The sequence below is a fragment of the Nestor notabilis genome, unplaced genomic scaffold (assembly GCF_000696875.1).
Source record: "Nestor notabilis isolate BGI_N333 unplaced genomic scaffold, ASM69687v1 scaffold8721, whole genome shotgun sequence".
Lineage (NCBI taxonomy): Eukaryota > Metazoa > Chordata > Aves > Psittaciformes > Psittacidae > Nestor > Nestor notabilis.
Window position 1 is genome coordinate 8,101 of NW_009916044.1, and position 13,726 is coordinate 21,826.

Below are 13,726 nucleotides of genomic sequence, written 5' to 3' on the forward strand. Positions count from 1 at the left end.
CTTGTGATGCAAAGATGAATATTTATGATGTTCTAATTTAGGAGGTTTCAAAAGAAAGTCTGTGAAGTAACAAATGGAAACACCCCCCCAAGCTCTCAACAAATGCTTTGACCTGATTTGCATACTGAAGTCTGTAATTCTGACTAGGGTGAAAGTGATAATTTTGATTAAAATACCTCTGCCTCTGGAGACCAAAGATATTGTCTTGAATAGAGCCAGCACAATGGTTTTACATTGCAGCTACTGAGTAAAAACTGGTTTTATACTTGTCCGTGGTCAGTCTTTTAAACAGAAGGGTTAAGTCCAAAAGAATCAAAACTTTGGCTTTAGTAATTTAGGTAAGTTTTCTAAGCACATATTTTCTGCAAAGCAGTCTAGTTTTCCTTGCTTGACCCTGAAAATGGGTGTTGCAGAAAATCTATACCTGGGAAAATAAGAGCAGCTACAACTGCTTTTTGTTGGGTAGAAAGCAAAGGATTTATCCGCTGTCTGAGAAACTGCAGAGCATCCTCTTTGTACTACAGCTGAAACATCCAGGCGTGAGTTACATCCACTCAGCATTAACTGTTTCAGGGTTATGTGAATTCCAGAGATGGAGGAGCATCTATCTGTGTATGAGGAGTTGCTTGGCAGTTGACTTGAGCTGGCCAAAGTGCTTGTTCATACTGACACAGTTCTCTGCGTACACTTACCTTACATATTAGTGGTGTGTGCCAGAACTCCAGAGTACAATTGCCCAAGAGACGTGTCTGCACTTAAGTTTGGAACCTTCAGTGAACTTGAGTTACCAAGTGATATGTTAACCAAGGTCATTGGGGGGAAGAAAACAAAAGGAATGAGAAATAAAGTTATTAAGTGCAGTGTTCACATCAGCCTCCCTGAAGAAGGTGACATCTGTGGAAGCTCTCTGAGCTTAAGTTGGGTCCAAACTGATGGTTTGGAAGTTTTCTGGTGTCTGACTCCCTTAGACATTCTTACCTTAAGCCTTGAAGGAATTTGGTTGGTTGGTTGGGTTTAAAGTTCTCTTTTTACTTTCTGGAGCTGGAAGAGATAAACTTCTAAGAAAGGTAGAAAGAAGTGCTTGAAACCTTTTCTAGCCTTATCAGAAGGTGCCAGGCAAACTGTTGAGTACAGTACAGAGGGCAGTTTTTGTTTCCTCTGCCATAAAGTTGGCTTTAACTGTTAATAAAAACTTAAGTGTTATCAGAGCAGATAGTTACAGTCAGTCTTAACATCTACATACAATATAATGGGGTATTTAAGGAATTCTTTAATACATAACTTCAGCAGGGAGATGCTAAAGGAACAGATAAGCTCAGTTTGTTTGTTGTAGTGAACAGACTTGTCAGCACAGATAAGAAACAATTCCCTACTCAAGGGATTACAAATGCAGGAGCATTTATGGTCCATCCTGAGCTGGATGGATGTTTAAAGAAAAATTGCTTAACCTGGTAGCATCTTGAAGGGGAATCTAACTTAACCTATTTCAATCCTCCTGCATAGGAAGAAAAGTAGCTGTTGAAGGATTGGTATGTGTGCCCTCCCGTACTTTCTACACGTAGATTAAAAGGTGGGCTTGGTCTTTGCAAAGCACCCATTGGTGTTGCAGTGCAGTGATTTGCCTCGTTCATTCAAGAAGTAGATGTATTACCAAGGCTTTGAAAGCCACGTATGACAACAGTGACTTATTGCCCAGAATATTTCAGAGCTTGTGACAGGGTATTTCAGTTGTTCAGCTGTGAGCCACAGTTTTATCTTTAGTAAGATGGTAGAGGATTGCCTGTAGTAATAGGTTGTGAAACTTGGAACAGATGTAGGGAGGAAGGCAACTGAATCAGTTATTGGAAGTCCTCCCCCAGTCTTTTCCCTCACCTCTACCTGTGTAGATTTGATGTGACGGGAAGGTGACCATGATTATACTTCAGTCTCCTCCCTTTTGACCTTACTGCTTAATCCTCCCTGGCCATTGTGAGCTTTTCCTCGCTTTCACCATTGCGATAGAGTGGACATAATGTAGTGAACAGAGATGTGGTAGGAAGCAAGAAATGAAGACGGGCATAGAGAAGAATTAGTCAAATGAGTAATTAATTTATTGCACAGGAAATTAGCTTATTTGTGCTGGTTTAACAGCTACACTTTTCTAATTGCAGGCTTCAGCGTGAGGAAGAAGAAGCATATGCCAGTAGCCAGAGTACCCAAGGGGCACAGTCACTCACCTTTTCCAAGTTTGAAGAAAAGAAAACCAATGAGAAAACACGGAAAGTCACTACTGTGAAGAAGTTCTTCACTGTATTGCACAGGAAATTAGCTTATTTGTGCTGGTTTAACAGCTACACTTTTCTAATTGCAGGCTTCAGCGTGAGGAAGAAGAAGCATATGCCAGTAGCCAGAGTACCCAAGGGGCACAGTCACTCACCTTTTCCAAGTTTGAAGAAAAGAAAACCAATGAGAAAACACGGAAAGTCACTACTGTGAAGAAGTTCTTCACTGCTTCTTCCAGAACAGGAGCTAAGAAGGGTAACTTCTTCCTTTGCTTTTAATGGTTCTGTACAGCATGTTATGTTAAAAAGTGCTTTTGATGATGTATTGTACTCCAAGGCAGAGTAGTGTTCAATGACTTCACTTTAAGAAGTTGGAGAGTGATTGATACATGTGAAGTCTTCCTGAAAACACAGAAAAACATGAGCTTTTGGGTGATGCCAAGCAATGTTTTAAGTACAACAGTGCACTTCTAAACCTGTGACCGTGTTTGTGTTAGTTATACAGGAGTTCTTCCACTGAAGTGTAGTGTAAATGTATTCCTGGTGGTGGTCTACCACTGCACTGCTGAGTGGAAGCATCTCATTCGTGTGATACATGTTCCTGCTAGATTCATGAGTCAACCATAGTTGGTTGCTGTGGTTTAGGACTTGAAGGGGAGCTAACTCTTCCTGAAGAAAGCAGGAGAAAAGGGACTGCCTGTCAGTCACCTCAAACAAAGTGGTACGTCTGAGTGTGATAGAAATGCTGATATATCAGATGCTGCTGCTATAATGATCCCTCCAACAGCTTTAATAGGAAAAAGGGAATGTGTAAGCAGGGTGCCTTTAAATGAAACTAAATCCAAAAGGAAACTTGTAGTGCTTATGTGTATGTGGGTTGTGAATATTGAGTTTGTGGTTGCCTCAGTGTTTATTCTACAGCCTGTGTTACAAGTAGGAATGATTAATGGCACTGAAGTCTTTGCATAGCAATAGCTTACATGGGCAAAAACTGGAAAATACTGAGGAATAGGCATTCCAGAAGAAAAAGCAACATTAATGTATCTTAGCCTTATAGATGGTGCATTTCCTTAATGAGAAATTCTAAATGTGCTTGAATTTCAGCTTAGACTTTGTCTTGGTGCATGGGCAGCAGCTGGTTAATGAGGCATTCAGCTGTGCGTTAAAAACTTCTTTTTTAAGTTCATTCATTCTCACCTTCCATGTTTTCTTTTTGTTTCTATCCCCTTCACCATCTCTCCTGACATGCTCCTGCTCGTGGTATCTCGCTTTGCTTTTGCATTTGTTTCAGTGGCTCAAGAGAAAGGCGTTAAGCAAGGACAGCTTGGGAGGGAGCGAAATGCTGATAACATTCTCAGGGATTTGAAGGAGATTTTTACTCCCTCCTGGGAACTGGCTTCCCCTACTGAAGGTAATGCAGTACAGCTTGAGCAAGCTGTCTGCCTCATTTTAGTAAGCTTTACTTCTTAGCTGGGCTTTGCAAATGACAAACTAGGGTTGTGCCAGTTCTAACTCGTGCTGCTGAAGAGGAAGGTGACAAAAAAAAAAGCAATTCCAGCATCTTGAGGTGAACTGGAATCTTGAAACCAGTTCTTTGCTCTTTGGTGGGGAGAGTATAGGAATAAAGCTGAAGCTTCTGAGCTGTACCTCAGTGTGCCATCTGAAGGGTTATGCAGTAACTACATCTTGTGCTGCTTCATATTTGTATGAAAAAGTAATCCCAGGTTGCCATTATAAATCTGATTATAAGTTGAAACTACTTCAATTTAATAGTTCATGCTTCCAGAACTTTTGTTTTCCAGAGCAAACATCTCCAGATGTTTGTTTTATTAATCAAGAAGGCAGTTTCCTATCAAGAGAAGACATACTGGTTTCATTTAAGCCAAAAGGACACCAAAAGCCCTGATGCAAACAGCTTTAGGATCTTGTCCTGTGTTATTTGTTTGCAGTTCTGTTGTGTTCTGCTGACTAAAGCAATTTGAAGATGTACCATTCTTTGTAAATGATATGAAGAGGAGGAAGGGGTGCGTGTTACAGAGCTGATGACAAGCACTGTTTATATTCTTTGTTTGGACTCAGATCCACGACCATGGCACAACCATAGTGAATCACTGGAGTGCTGATGTTCTGCTGTGACAACTCGCTTCTCTGTAGAATGCCTTGAGACAGATTTTAATATCAATAGCCTTTATTCTCTGTAAAGGTGATCCTTTCTTAACTCTTCCCATCCTTTCTTTCATTTTGGCCTTTCTCCTCTACTAGGTCCTCTTTAACTTGTTCAAATGGAATTTCTTTAATCAGCTTCTTTTTAGTTGGATTTAATTCTTTCAGAGTACATGACAAAGCTGAAAACATTTTGTTGCTGAAAGTCCATTTCTTCCAGCAGTCCTTAGTACTCAGTGCACATTGTACGGAGTCATTTTCCTTAAATCAGGATTTCAACACAGAGGCTAATGAAGTGGCATCACTTCTGAGTGACAACATGTAGTTCTTGGCGTGACTCATTAAAAACACACTTCATTTTAACATCCAATTTTTTAATGCATACGTTAACAGTCATCTGCCTCTGTTGACTGCATCATTCTAGTAACTAAAAATAAGCCATTTTAAATCTATGACTGAAAAGATCATACTCCTTAAGGTTCAATAGTGGAATTCCATTTTGATAATACAGTGAACTCGGTGTTGAAGTGAGTCATAAAACTCCAGCTTCCAAAGGAAGTCAGCAATTGTGGAAAAATATCTTAGAATTCTATTCTTTCAGAAGTGGGTCTGTTTTCTTTGGTTATTATTTCAAACTGATGCTTCCTGCTTACTGGTTACATGATATTAAAAGTGGCAACTTTAGTTCAACATGCAGGAATGGCTGCATTCAGCTTGAGTACGGTACAGGCGTTCTGCTTGGAATCTGAGGGATAAAGAAGTTTGGAGGAAATCCCCTCTGGAAGAGTGTTCTTGTGTAACTAGAAAGGAGATTGATTTGCACTCTCCATCTTGATTGCTACAGCTGGACTTTAAATATTTGCAAAGCCTTTTTCATTCTTATCACTTACATACCATAAATGTTCTACTGGTACCTGACCAAAGGATTATCCAACGGAGGTTACACTGCAGAGGTCCTAGAGAGTCTTGTGATGTGGTCAGATGATCAGTGTTTGTTAGTCACTGGATCATACAGCTTTGAATTTACTATAGTGCTGGATCTCTAAAAGCAAACAACAGCAAACCAAAGAACCACCAATAAGTTACCTCAAGTCCAAATGAAACATACCAACTTAAATACACTAATCCCATTCATTTCCTTTGATTTGGTTTCCTTTTATTTTGTTCTGCATGTATGCTTATGGAAACAGACTTTTTTTGTTGTGCATGTTAGTGTTTTCAGATTGAAAGATATGTCTGTATCATGTTGACCGTGATGTTTTCTGTCTCTCTGCTGCTTGCTTTTCATCATGTTCATTTACATCATCTCTATTCACTCCTTCATTTTCACCAGTGTTGGCTGGCAAGTTGAAAGGTGGGTGAACTAAACTTGGGTAGTGAAGGTATTGGATCAGTGCAATTGACTTGCAACACATTCTTTGGGAAGTGAGATGTGTTTGTGTGGAAAAACCCTGTGGTTGAAGCTGTATGAAACTGCATCCAGTGCTGTGTGCAGTCTGGTGTTCCTGTCTCCTCCTTGAGTGTGAAGCAAATTCTTCCTCCAACAGACACAGTGCTCCTGCCCTTGCTGAAACACAAATGGCCAGGTTCTCATCTGCACTATGGGTGTGATTCTGTGGCATCTGCTGCCTAGCAAAGAAAGGCTGCTGTGTTTGCACCAACCTCATGCTCCCATTCCTTGTTTGCTGCCGCTGCTCCTGTGACCTGGTGGGAAGCCAGCTTGGGGAGCTGATCAAGAGGGAAAGTAACCCCATCCTGATTTCTGAAAGCAGCACTGATTTCTAACTAGGACAGCCCCCAACTGCTACTCCCTGAGCTAGTTCATGAGCCAGTTGTTGGTGCAAGCAAAGAAGGGAGAACGGGAAAGGAACCACTCCATTATCTTAAACTGCTGCAGAATCCCATCTGGAAACCTTGGTCTTATATAGAGTTATCTAACCTGGGAATGAAAAATGTAATAAACCCAAAAGCAAACCCATGTTAGAGTAACCTGCTAATATAAAAAGGCCATTAAGTGTAAGTGGGTGTGTGGCTATAAATGTTTCACTGCTGTGGAATACTCAGTTTCCTGCAGTTCTGTTTAATAATATCCAGCATTTCAGTGGTAAAGCTTGAGAAATAAATGCTCGTTCATATGCACAGTTGAAAAAACAACCTGTAATTTTAAGACATGTTGAACACTTCCTCAATTCATCCCTCAGTGTAAAAAACTTAATGTGATGTGCCCCAATTTTCCCAGCAGAGATCCAAGAAGCCAAGGCTCCCAGCCCTTCTATAAACAGGCAGGCTAGCATCGAGACAGACCGAGTATCCAAGGAATTCATAGAATTCCTCAAGACATACCATAAGCCTGGACAAGATATCTATAAGCAATGTAAACTCTTTTTGGACACGATGAATCATAAAAGGGTAAGTTTTGCATGCTTCTGACATTCATAAATGGGGAAATTAGGGAGAGATGGAGAAAATGCTGCACTTCTTCCAGCAGTTTGGGTTTGGTGTATTGTATGCAGGAGTCTCATATGTCTGATATGCTTAGTCAAATAAGGATCTAGTGGCAATCCTAACTTCTGAATGCTTTGCTCTTTGGTATGCAAAGAAACCTCCAACTGCACTGTCTCAGGTGTAGGGAGAGAACTTTCCTTTACATCCCAAATAAATTAATTCTGAGTAAATCCCACATAAATCAGCCTGTGGAACAACAGTCTTCTAGACAAATGACTTGTGGAAATCAGCATATAGTACATCATGAGTTTTTTACATACCTTAAGTCCTAAAAACTTATAAAGAAAGTATCAACCCAGACATCTGCTTTCCTTTGGGGAAGGGGAATTTGCCTGTGCTTTTTTAATATGGAATAAGGGTTACATCTTCATTCTCCATTAAAAAAGCTATTTAATGCTCTTGAAATATTAATGTGTCAGTAGTGCCACCTGTGGTTGAAATGAGTCAGTGTTCAGCAAGCCTCTTTTTTTCCCTTTCTGCCTCTCCTATTTAGTGTGTAGTTACTCAAGTTATGTCCTCAAATGGGACTGAAAAATTAAAGGAAGTTGGGATGGAATCCACATGCTCTCCACTTTGAAACCAGCTTGAAGTTTGTTTGGAACTGATTCATTCTGAGCATAGAGTTTGTGAAAGTGGTGTGGTGGTGTTACTGGTTATAAACACTGAAAGTGCTCTTATTTCCTAGTTCCTTGGTGGTTTGTGCTAGACAAAAAGAAGTCTTTCTAAAACCTAGTTTGCACCTACATGTAGATCAGGCCTGCAATGTAGCACTGCCATCAGAGCTCAGACGGCATTCAGGGTAACTGTCTAGTTTTTGGCCTTAGAGAAATCAGGATGTAAGCTCTCTCTCAGTTCTGTTTTGCTTTTATGTATGGTTTTATACTGCCATTTAATAGTGCAAATGAGTTGATGGGTGAAGTCAATTTTAACCCTTCAAACCTCTGTTATATTCTCCAGCAGCTCAGTTAACTAATGCTCAAGTTTCACAACTAACACTGTGACTATATTTCATCATAACTTTATCACTGGGAGTCTTTAGTGTATAGATACTAGTTCAAATTATAATTTATGGTTTGGGGTTTTTTGATCTACTTGTAGAGTCTTTTTGAAAAGTTAGAGACAAAATAGAGAGTAAGCATTCTGCTTCATAGTCTGTATTGATTTGTGACCATTACTCAGGGATGTGTCTGGGAAAGTGGCATTCCACCTGTGCAACTTCATTGCTAACACATCTGTTCAGCAAATAAATGTCTTTCAAGTGCCAAGGAGCCAGTACATCTTGGTTCCCATACTTTTGAGTAGAAGTTAGCCAACAGAAACACCTCTGATGATCCATTTGCATTCTCAGACTGTTACTGCAGCTGGCTGCTTCCCTTAATCAAACACAGAGGCACTGCTGTCATTTCTTCCTTGCATGCACGCTTAATCAGTTTTCTATTACAGGACTTAAGTATTGAGGAGCAATCTGAGTGTGCTCAGGACTTCTACCAAAATGTAGCAGAGAAATTACAGACACGTTGGAAAGGTATCATGTTGTTCTTCCTTGTATCTTACTGCTCAGAAAGTAGTGATTTGAGGGTAAAGCCTCAAGTGAAAACAAAGCATTCCTAACCAGCTTTCAGAAATGCTGTCAACAGATTCTAGTACCATAGTTAGGACTACTCCCAGAAGCACCAGTTCTATGAAGTTTTGCAGTCTAAGTAATTTGTTTTTACAAATTAAATTGGGGTTAGTTGTTTTAATTTCTTGTTTTCAATTCAGTGCTATTTGTTTAAAGCTAAAGTTGAATGTGGAGCTTCAACCTGATGAATGGGCTATGAGGCTTACGTTACACTGAAGCCAGTGAGAGGGGAGCTTTTATGTGCCTGGTGTGTAAGTGGCACAGCTTACATGTATCCAGAGATTTGCTTTTAAACATAGACAGGAATAGAGGACTGGATGTATAATGTGTGTCTGCTTCTGCTGTAGAGAGTGAAAATACTCCATTTTTTATATCCATTCTTTATTAACTCAGGTTGGCTCAAGTCAGTAGTACTCATTGGGTGATATTAGGACCAAACTGTACTAAGTCTTCAAAAGAGCCATGGAAACTTGGTTTGCTGTATTGGGGATGGGATTTTTACCTTTCAGTGCCCCCTGAAAAAGTGGAGAAAGCAATGGATCAGATTGAAAAATACATTATGACTCGGCAGTATAAATATGTCTTTTGTCCCGAAACAACTGATGATGAGAAGAAAGATCTTGCTGTCCAAAAGAGAATCAGGTAAGGCTTTAAAAGAGAACTACTTAGAGTAATCCACAGCCCTGTAAATGAGCTCTGAATCAAGCACGTTACAAACCTGCTGTGCACACAAAAATGCCAAGCTTTTTAAGCAGGGGGTTAAACCCACTTTATTTAAGAAACAAAAGGAATGAACAGAGTGAATAATGAAAACTGGTACACCAGGGAAATGAACTGGTTTGCTTTTATTAAACCATAGCAAAAAAGAAAGTATTCCTTCTGGAAATAAATTACTTCAGTGGAATAAACTAGCTTGTGACTGGACTGGTGCCTCATCTACACAAAGCACTCCTTGTGTGCCCTGAATTCAAGAAGCAACTGGTTTCCAACACCTGAATGTCACTGGCACAGAACAATTTAACGTCTTTTTCTCCTTGTCACAGGGCTCTGCACTGGGTAACTCCACAAATGCTCTGTGTTCCTGTCAATGAAGAAATCCCAGAAGTCTCTGATATGGTTGTAAAAGCAATTACAGGTTTGTGATTGATAAAGTTTACATTTCCAGCTTTAAATTTAATCCCTCTTGCTCATGGAGTTTATTTTCTGCTGTCATCAGAAGGGGGTCCATTTGCAGTAGTCCTTACGGTATCAGACTAGTGTGTCATCTGTGGAGCAGGGATAATTCTTCTACCCCAGAAGAATCTATTTGAAATACTTGGACTGAACCAAGAGAAGGTTGAATAAAGAGCTATTTCATGGATCTGCAAGCACCACAGATAAAACTGCTGCAATATTCGTATTGTCCAGTAAGTGTCCTACTCATTCAGGTGTCTGATTAATACAGTTGTAGTGATTTGAGAACCTTTTTATCTTACAGATATCATTGAAATGGATTCAAAGCGTGTCCCTCGTGATAAACTAGCATGCATCACCAAGTGCAGCAAGCATATATTTAATGCAATAAAAATCACAAAGAATGAACCAGCTTCTGCTGATGACTTTCTTCCAACACTTATATACATCGTTCTGAAGGGAAACCCACCCCGTCTGCAGTCTAACATCCAGTATATCACACGCTTCTGTAACCCAAGCAGGTTAATGACAGGAGAAGATGGCTACTATTTTACCAATCTGGTAAGTGTGGATGTTTTACACAAGATTGTCTTTTATTTGGACGTGGGGATTTCCAGGAAAGGTAAATACAGAGTAACATAGAAGGAAAATTACAACTAATCTTCTAGTAGTGGTTGAGGTTACTTAAAGCACAGCAGCTCTTTTGCTTTCTATCTCCTCCCTCTTCCTTCTCTGCTTTCCAAACCAGACAGTGCTTTGCTTTCTTTGTAATATTAAACCCTTTATTTGAACAAGTCTGATGCTAAGACTTGGGTATGTTTTTATTCTGTAAGGAGATAAGTACATTCCGATCTGTACCTCGCAGTGATGCTCACTCTCTGTTTTGTTTGCAGTGCTGTGCTGTGGCCTTCATTGAAAAACTGGATGCTCAGTCTTTAAACCTAAGCCAAGAAGACTTTGATCGTTTTATGACTGGTCAGACATCCCCGAAGAAGCAAGAATCTGACAGTTTCTCACCTGATGTGTGCCTGGGTGTTAAGCAGATGTATAAAAACTTAGACCTCCTGTCTCAGTTGAATGAGAGGCAGGAAAGAATTGTCAATGAAGCCAAGAAGCTTGAGAAAGACCTAATAGATTGGACTGAAGGAATTACAAAGGAAGTCCAGGATATTGTTGAGAAATATCCATTAGAAATAAAACCAAAAAGTCAAGCCTTAGCAGCTATTGACTCTGAAAATGTGGAGAATGACAAGCTGCCCCCACCACTGCAGCCTCAGGTGTATGCAGGATAATTATCAGTATTACCCTTGAAAAGCAGCATTATCCTCACCTAGTACTATCTGCTACTTGGGAAGGGAAGTAAATTTAAGGCTAAAAATCAGATGAGCTTAAATCAGTACATTTTTAAAGGTACATTTTTGGTTTGGTTAAGTGTAATGAATTGTATTTATTTTAGTCAGGTGGATTTCTATTAGGCTTTTGTGGGTTTTTGAACTTCAATTTTCTACACAAACTGGTGTAATTTTTAAGCAACACTAGTCCATTGACATCTTTCCTGAAAGCTTCCTTCTAGGCATGCACTTACTTGTTTTTAATGGTTAGTTTAACTTGAATTCAAGTTCCAGCAGAAACTTGAATGGCACCAGTGTTACCCTGAATTTCTTCTGTAGCTGTAAAGATGAAATATATATTGTAAAATATGTAAAATTGTAAATAGGTTTCAAATCTAAAGTCTCAGCTGTGCATGACATCCTGTGTTGGAGTGAAAATGATAGCCAAGTGTTCATTTTAACACCTCTTGGTTAACTCCCATTGCAGAATAAAGGCAAGTACACTGTTAATGTTTCAATAAGGTAGATGGTATTGACTGAATTAGAGGAAATTGTAATGATTTGAAAACTTCACACTAATCTGCTCTGTAAAAGAAAAAAGAAGTGCTATTTAAAAGATTATATTTCTTCATGTGAACGTTCTCTCTGCTTTGTCAGTGCCCTGATGGCCTTCAGTGGTACACAAAGTGATGGTATTACTGCTTTTGAGGAGGATGTTGAGCCAGGCTGCAGGAATAGGAAGAAATATTTGTATGGAAAATACAAATATATAAGGAGGGGGAGGAGATAGTGCAAGAGTTGCACCAGAAGTGGCTTTTCTGGCATTGCCTAGTAACTTCCATCAGTGGGCTAGGACTTGATTGCTGTTTTGACAATCCTGCTGGATAAATAAGTCCATATGATTAGAGGTTGCTTTTTAGAAGAAGCATGAGCAGGAAAGTGCACTTTGAGGAAACATCAGTCTTCTGCTTTTTAATGGTCCTTTTTAGCAAGAAGACTTGCTAAATCACTGAGCATCAAGGTAAATAGGGCTTTGTGCCACTGCAAGTTTAGATCGGTGTATTTCGAGTTAAGACTCACACTGCAGAAAGTAACCTCTTGCAATATAACTTTTTTATGCCAGTGAAACGTTTATAAATCATTTGAACTATCTTCCAGTTCTTCCAGTCTGCCATGACTTGTTGGTGTACCTGAGATACCCTGCATAAAGCAACTTAGCTTGAACTATGATGTTAAATTCTTACCATCGAGGAGGGAAGTACCTACCTCTTTCTTATGTTCCACTGCTTTACAAACCCTGCCATTGAAAACTTGCACTGCAATAATTCCAGACCACAACTGTGATTTGTCCCTTGTATTTAGCCTTATGAACTATGCATTCCTAGAGATAACCAGTTACCCAAAACTCCACTGCTGAGGAGAAGCAATGTGTTAATCAGATTATTTGACATATCCGTGTGTCACTGTGCCCAAATTGCTTAGGATCTGACCAGTGCTTGCAGTAAATAACTGTAAAGTCTTTATTTTCTTTATAAACAGTAGGTGCTAATTCTTCTATCAGGTACACCGGTTTTCCCAGGGGAAGAAAAACCACCAAACTTTGAGCTATTGTGTAAATTGCCATGTTTAAATAAAAGTGTGTATGTTCCCTTGTTAATGAGTTCCAAGAATTTCATCACTGGGCTTTATAATGCTGTTAATGATTAATGTGAATATAATTGTGGTTGCTTCAGCATTCCCTGCGTTTTGGGAGACACGGTTCTTAGCCATTCAAGTGCAAGTCTAGGTAACAATGTCTTTTTCTTTGCAGAAAGATCATTGTAGTGATTAAGTACTTAAGAACGACTTCTTGCTGGTGCATTTGTAACTAAAGTGTCTCTTACTCAAATGCCATCTTGTTATCAAGCCACTACAGTGGGAGTGTTTCCAGCAAACAAATCCTCCATAAGGCAGGTAAGATTGATTTCCCATGTAAAAGTTAGCCAGCAGGACTAGTTTGCTCCAAGTCATAGTATGTCCTGGGTAGTAACAACCAGGAGCAGCTCTCACAGGAACTTGCAGTCTAGTGTTGTAGTAACTCGCTTTAAGACCCTGTCAATATTTTATTAGGCAAATGACCTGGCTGTAGGTAAAACAGATGGATAGTTTTGTCTTGCTTGAAAGCGAAGTAGTTCAGTTGCCTTAGTAGTAACTGCGGAGTATCTTTCCAGGGTTAACAATTCAGACTGGCAAGCCCAAGACCACTTGGGACCAAGCAGTGCTGCTCTAATGCTCTGGTCCCACAGGTAATCTAGGCTGAGATACAGCAAGAGACACCAGTGATGCAAAGAGTTATGAAATAGTATCTATGAACAAGTTACTTGTGACCCAGGGAGTTGAACTGAAATCCTCCCTTACAGTGAATTGGGATACAGGCTGCTCTGCTTTGGTGACAGCCACGGGATCACAAATCACTTGTTTTCAACAGCCCACTCCTAGTTCAGAATTACTGAAAGATTGTGCAGCTCATTACTAGGAATTGGAACTTACATTGTAAACTACTTTGCATGTGAACTCATTTTCATTTTGCTGTAGTAAAGAAGATAACTTAAAGGGAGACTGGTTCATTAAACTGTACAAGGTCTTTGGTGTATGATTTGTGTTTTAAGTGGCGTGAGGCTTGCCAGATGTGC

General features: G+C 39.7%; 1 protein-coding gene across 3 annotated transcripts in view; it reads left to right on the top strand.

The window, feature by feature from the left end:
• RABGEF1 (RAB guanine nucleotide exchange factor (GEF) 1) overlaps positions 1–11,282 on the top strand; it is an 11,627-nt gene extending 345 nt beyond the window's left edge. The window contains exons 2-10 of one of the 3 annotated variants that reach the window (XM_010024409.1): positions 2,351–2,517; positions 3,553–3,672; positions 5,758–5,778; positions 6,667–6,833; positions 8,373–8,454; positions 9,060–9,192; positions 9,594–9,685; positions 10,028–10,284; positions 10,617–11,282. In XM_010024409.1, the coding sequence (XP_010022711.1) occupies positions 2,351–2,517; positions 3,553–3,672; positions 5,758–5,778; positions 6,667–6,833; positions 8,373–8,454; positions 9,060–9,192; positions 9,594–9,685; positions 10,028–10,284; positions 10,617–11,015 (1,438 nt within the window). In that variant the 3' untranslated portion in view covers positions 11,016–11,282. Of the gene's footprint in view, positions 1–2,350; positions 2,518–3,552; positions 3,673–5,757; positions 5,779–6,663; positions 6,834–8,372; positions 8,455–9,059; positions 9,193–9,593; positions 9,686–10,027; positions 10,285–10,616 lie in introns of all 3 variants that reach the window. The other 2 variants (XM_010024413.1, XM_010024412.1) reach the window with 2 other exon arrangements.
• The last annotated feature ends 2,444 nt before the right edge of the window (positions 11,283–13,726 follow it).